The 3,796-nt window shown below is 39.4% G+C and overlaps 1 protein-coding gene across 1 annotated transcript in view; it reads left to right on the forward strand.

The window, feature by feature from the left end:
* CAVIN2 (caveolae associated protein 2) overlaps positions 1-1,977 on the forward strand; it is a gene marked incomplete at its 5' end in the record, with an annotated part of 8,291 nt that extends 6,314 nt beyond the window's left edge. Inside the window, one exon of the mRNA XM_009643534.1 lies at positions 1,183-1,977. Coding sequence (XP_009641829.1) covers positions 1,183-1,977 — 795 coding nt within the window. The remainder of the gene's footprint in view (positions 1-1,182) is intronic.
* Between the last annotated feature and the right edge of the window lie 1,819 nt (positions 1,978-3,796).

Here is a 3,796-nt window from a genome sequence, read left to right on the forward strand (position 1 = left end):
TAAAAAAAAATGGGGGGGGGGGGGGGGAATAAAAAAAACCAAACCCTTCCACTCCATAACACTAGGTGATATTGCATGCACTCCATCTGAAGGCGATTAAAAAAAGGTAATAAATAGATAATATGCAGATCTAAGGCATAACAACTCTGAAAGGAAAAGGGAGTGTGCGAGGAGCCTCGTTTCCTTTGCATGGGCAGATGCCTGCAAAAACCTACCGCAGAACAGAGTGCTCATTGTACTGCCTCTGAACTGCTCACTGTTGCAGAGCTGCTGTGCTCGGTAGTCTCAGAGGTCCTTCGTTATGAGTTGCAGCTTCTGCCCTTGTTCAGCCTGCTTTGTTTTCAGATACCTTCTTTCTTTCCATGCCCTTTCTTAGTTTTGTTTCTAAAAAGCAATCATTTTCTTCTTAGCTAGAAGTGACTACTAGTGTTTTCTATGTGGTATAATGTCTGTTTATTTTTGTATGCCACGAATTTTTTTTTATTATTTTTCAAGGAGGTGCCCCATCCATATTTTTAATATTTACCCATTTACCAACCAAATGCACCATTTTTTTTTTCTGTGCTGTAAATAGATGGGGAATAGCACATACTCTAAACATCACAGACTGCATGGCTTCTAAGTACCAACAATCCAGTTTTAACAGCAACACACATTTCTCTGAAATACGGTGGAAGCGCATTTGCCATCTAAGGTACCTCTCAGACGCACACAACGTCTCTGCAGAGATATTCCCAATCTTTGGCTAGAGAAGCTGAAAGCTCTGGGGGTTACATGACTTCTGTAGGTCTATGTAGGAGTCTGTAGTACAACCTCCTTAGCCACCATATCATCCCTTCTTCCCAAGGATAGGTGTACAACTTTACAGCTAAACTCTTTATTAAAAGTATCTAATTTAAATTACAAGGAACGGGATTTCCATTCTGTATACATTCCAAGTCACTCTGAAAGAGAAATCTTACAGCTGACAGCTCATTAGTCTTAAACTGTATCAGATAATGGTTCAGTGGGCTTCAAGTGGCTTGTTACTGGTTAAATATATTGAAACAACAAGAAATGCTCAGCATCCTTCATCTCATCATGAGGGGGGGAAAAAAAAGTAGTAATTGTTCAGGGTTGTGCTTTGTTTATTAAATTTGTGTCCCATGAGCTATGAAACTCAAATATTGTCAATTCTTTCAGGAGGAAAATGAGATCCCTGCCAGTGTTTTTGCAAAAGAGCCTATTCCCAGCATTACAGAAGGAAAAGAGGAGCCTGTGGATGAGAACAAAACACTGGAAGAAACCTTGCACACAGTGGAGTTGGGTTCAGATGATGAAATGTTTCACGAGGAAGATGATGTGGATGACAGTGCAGAGGAGAAAACAGAAGAATCAAGAGCTGAGAAAATTAAAAGATCCAGCCTCAAGAAGGTAGACAGCCTCAAGAAAGCATTCTCCCGCCAAAACATCGAGAAGAAGATGAACAAGATCAGCACAAAGATTGTCTCGCCTGAACGGAGAGAAAAGATCAAGAAATCACTTACTGTACATCATCAGAAATCCTCCTCTTCAAAGAGTTCGGCTTTCAAAGTATCTCCCCTCACATTCAACATCAAGAAATCCCGTGAAGGAGAAAGCCCCGCTGAAGCTGAGGACAGACCAACAGAAACTACAAGCAATGACCAAGCTGAGAACGAGGATGAAATATCATTCACTGACATGCACTCGGATATGACGCCTACCACCTCACTGACCGAGGAGGGCAAAGCAGTAGTCGATTCTCTAGAGAAGGAAGCCAGAATGGAAGGAAACACCATGATGAACAACAACATCGAGCTGTCCATTGTTGAAGACGATGAAGAGTATGGGACGCCTCTAGAAGTTTCTAGCCAGAAACTGTATGATGCAAGAACCAACCCAGTCAGCGGGGAAATGGAACAATCGGACGAAGAAACGACCCAAGCAGCTGTCCTGCAGATAGACCAAACAGCGTAATCAACCTGAGCCTTCCTTCACCTTCCAGATAGGCACGGTTTTACTTAGGCGAGTAACTGGTTCCTGCTACACAGGCTGTAGTAGCGATTCAGTTTCTGCCATCTTCTTCTCTGCAGTGTTATTGCATCATGTTGGAACACAGAGTGAACAAGGTCAATGACACAGGCTGCAACATGCTCCGTTGTAGGCCAAGTCACTGGTGTTTATTAATTTAGAGATGCTGTCAGCTGGCGTAAGAGACTAGCAGGAAAAGAGTATGTCTAGTGGAAGCAATCTGGTCAGCTGACTTTCTTATAGTTAGGTCAGAGGAATGCGTGGAGAGTAGTCAAAACCCAAACATTTCTGTTCTGTTTTCTTCTCTGTCAGTATTTCACAGCACCGTGAGTAGTTTTGTATGTAAATGTAGAAATGAGAACATTTGATTTCGGTTTCCATGCTATGCTCCGCGAATACTAACAGCCTCAGTAACTGTGCATACACGTAGTTTGTTTGGGGCTTTGCTCCACGACGCTGTAAGCCCGGAAGAGCAGAGTACTTAAAGGGTGAAGCTGAAAAGTTGGTTCCATCAATTTCAGCATGGGAAAGATTTTTGCCAGAAGCCTCTCGGTATTCACTTAGAAGAAATGACTGTGTTTAGGTGGAAATGAAGAGATGTTTTTCAGTCTACCAGAGTTATGGAAATACATTAGTGACAAGCATGAATGTGTGATCAGCTACTGTACCTTTACGGGATCAGAAATTGCAAAAAAAGAAAAAAAGGAAGGAGTTTGATAGAAACATGGAGACAGTCTGAAGAAGGTATGAAATGCTATGAAATGTAAAAAAGAAAAACCCACAAAAATAAACCCCTGCAATATTAAATCTATACTCCCTGCTTAAAGAATATATACTCAGATAACACTAATTAATTAATTCTTAGTCTTTATAGCAATATACTATCAAACTTGCACCCGCACAACTTTGTATCTCAGAGTATTTTGAAAATAGCATAATTTATCTTTATACAAATTATTTCATATATAGAGCTATATATACACAGAACAGTTAGATAATTACAGGGATGTAAGGACAATTTCATCGAAAAGGTGAAACACTCTCTGAGGCATGTCTAAAGGGAACAATGTGTTATGGATTGAACTTCATGGCAGGGATGAGTTTACATAAGGATGAGTCTGCAAAGCCACAGGATTCGATTCTCTGCTAATAACTTTCATCAAAGCCACCTACCTGCTCTCAAAATTACAAGTCTGTAATTTTTCAAAATTCATCGAAAATGAGAGGTTACAGGGTATTTTGTTCTCTATGAATGTTCATTCCTGTCACTTAACAAAGGTAAGGGGGCGAGGAGGAAAGGGAAGCACAATACCCTCAACAGTTACCTTACATCCTTGTTTGTTTATGCAGTGAGTTATTTTTATTTTTTATATATATATTAAAAAAAAAATTTCTACTGATACTTAACATTGCACTAAAAGGTTGCTTCCTTCAACTTGTATTTAGAATCACAAATTACAGGGGAATAAAAACTACAAATACCATTATGAAGCAATTAACAGATATTACTCCATAGAGGTAATATCTGTAACCAGTAAATCACACTGGAAGTTAGTCAATAAAAGCTTAGTGTAGGCGAGTACTATTAAGAGTTAAGCTCTTAAGTGTATGGTATCGTATAGGAGATATTGTTTGTAAGAAAAATCCTGGCATAACCCATGCAGCTATGTTTTTATTTTGTATTAACTACAATGGATTTCAATCATTTTTACTTGTAACTAACTACAAATATGGCAAATAAAAGCATAACATGAAACACAGTCAT

Source organism: Egretta garzetta, unplaced genomic scaffold (genome assembly GCF_000687185.1).
Source record: "Egretta garzetta isolate BGI_Z169 unplaced genomic scaffold, ASM68718v1 scaffold297, whole genome shotgun sequence".
Classification (NCBI taxonomy): domain Eukaryota; kingdom Metazoa; phylum Chordata; class Aves; order Pelecaniformes; family Ardeidae; genus Egretta; species Egretta garzetta.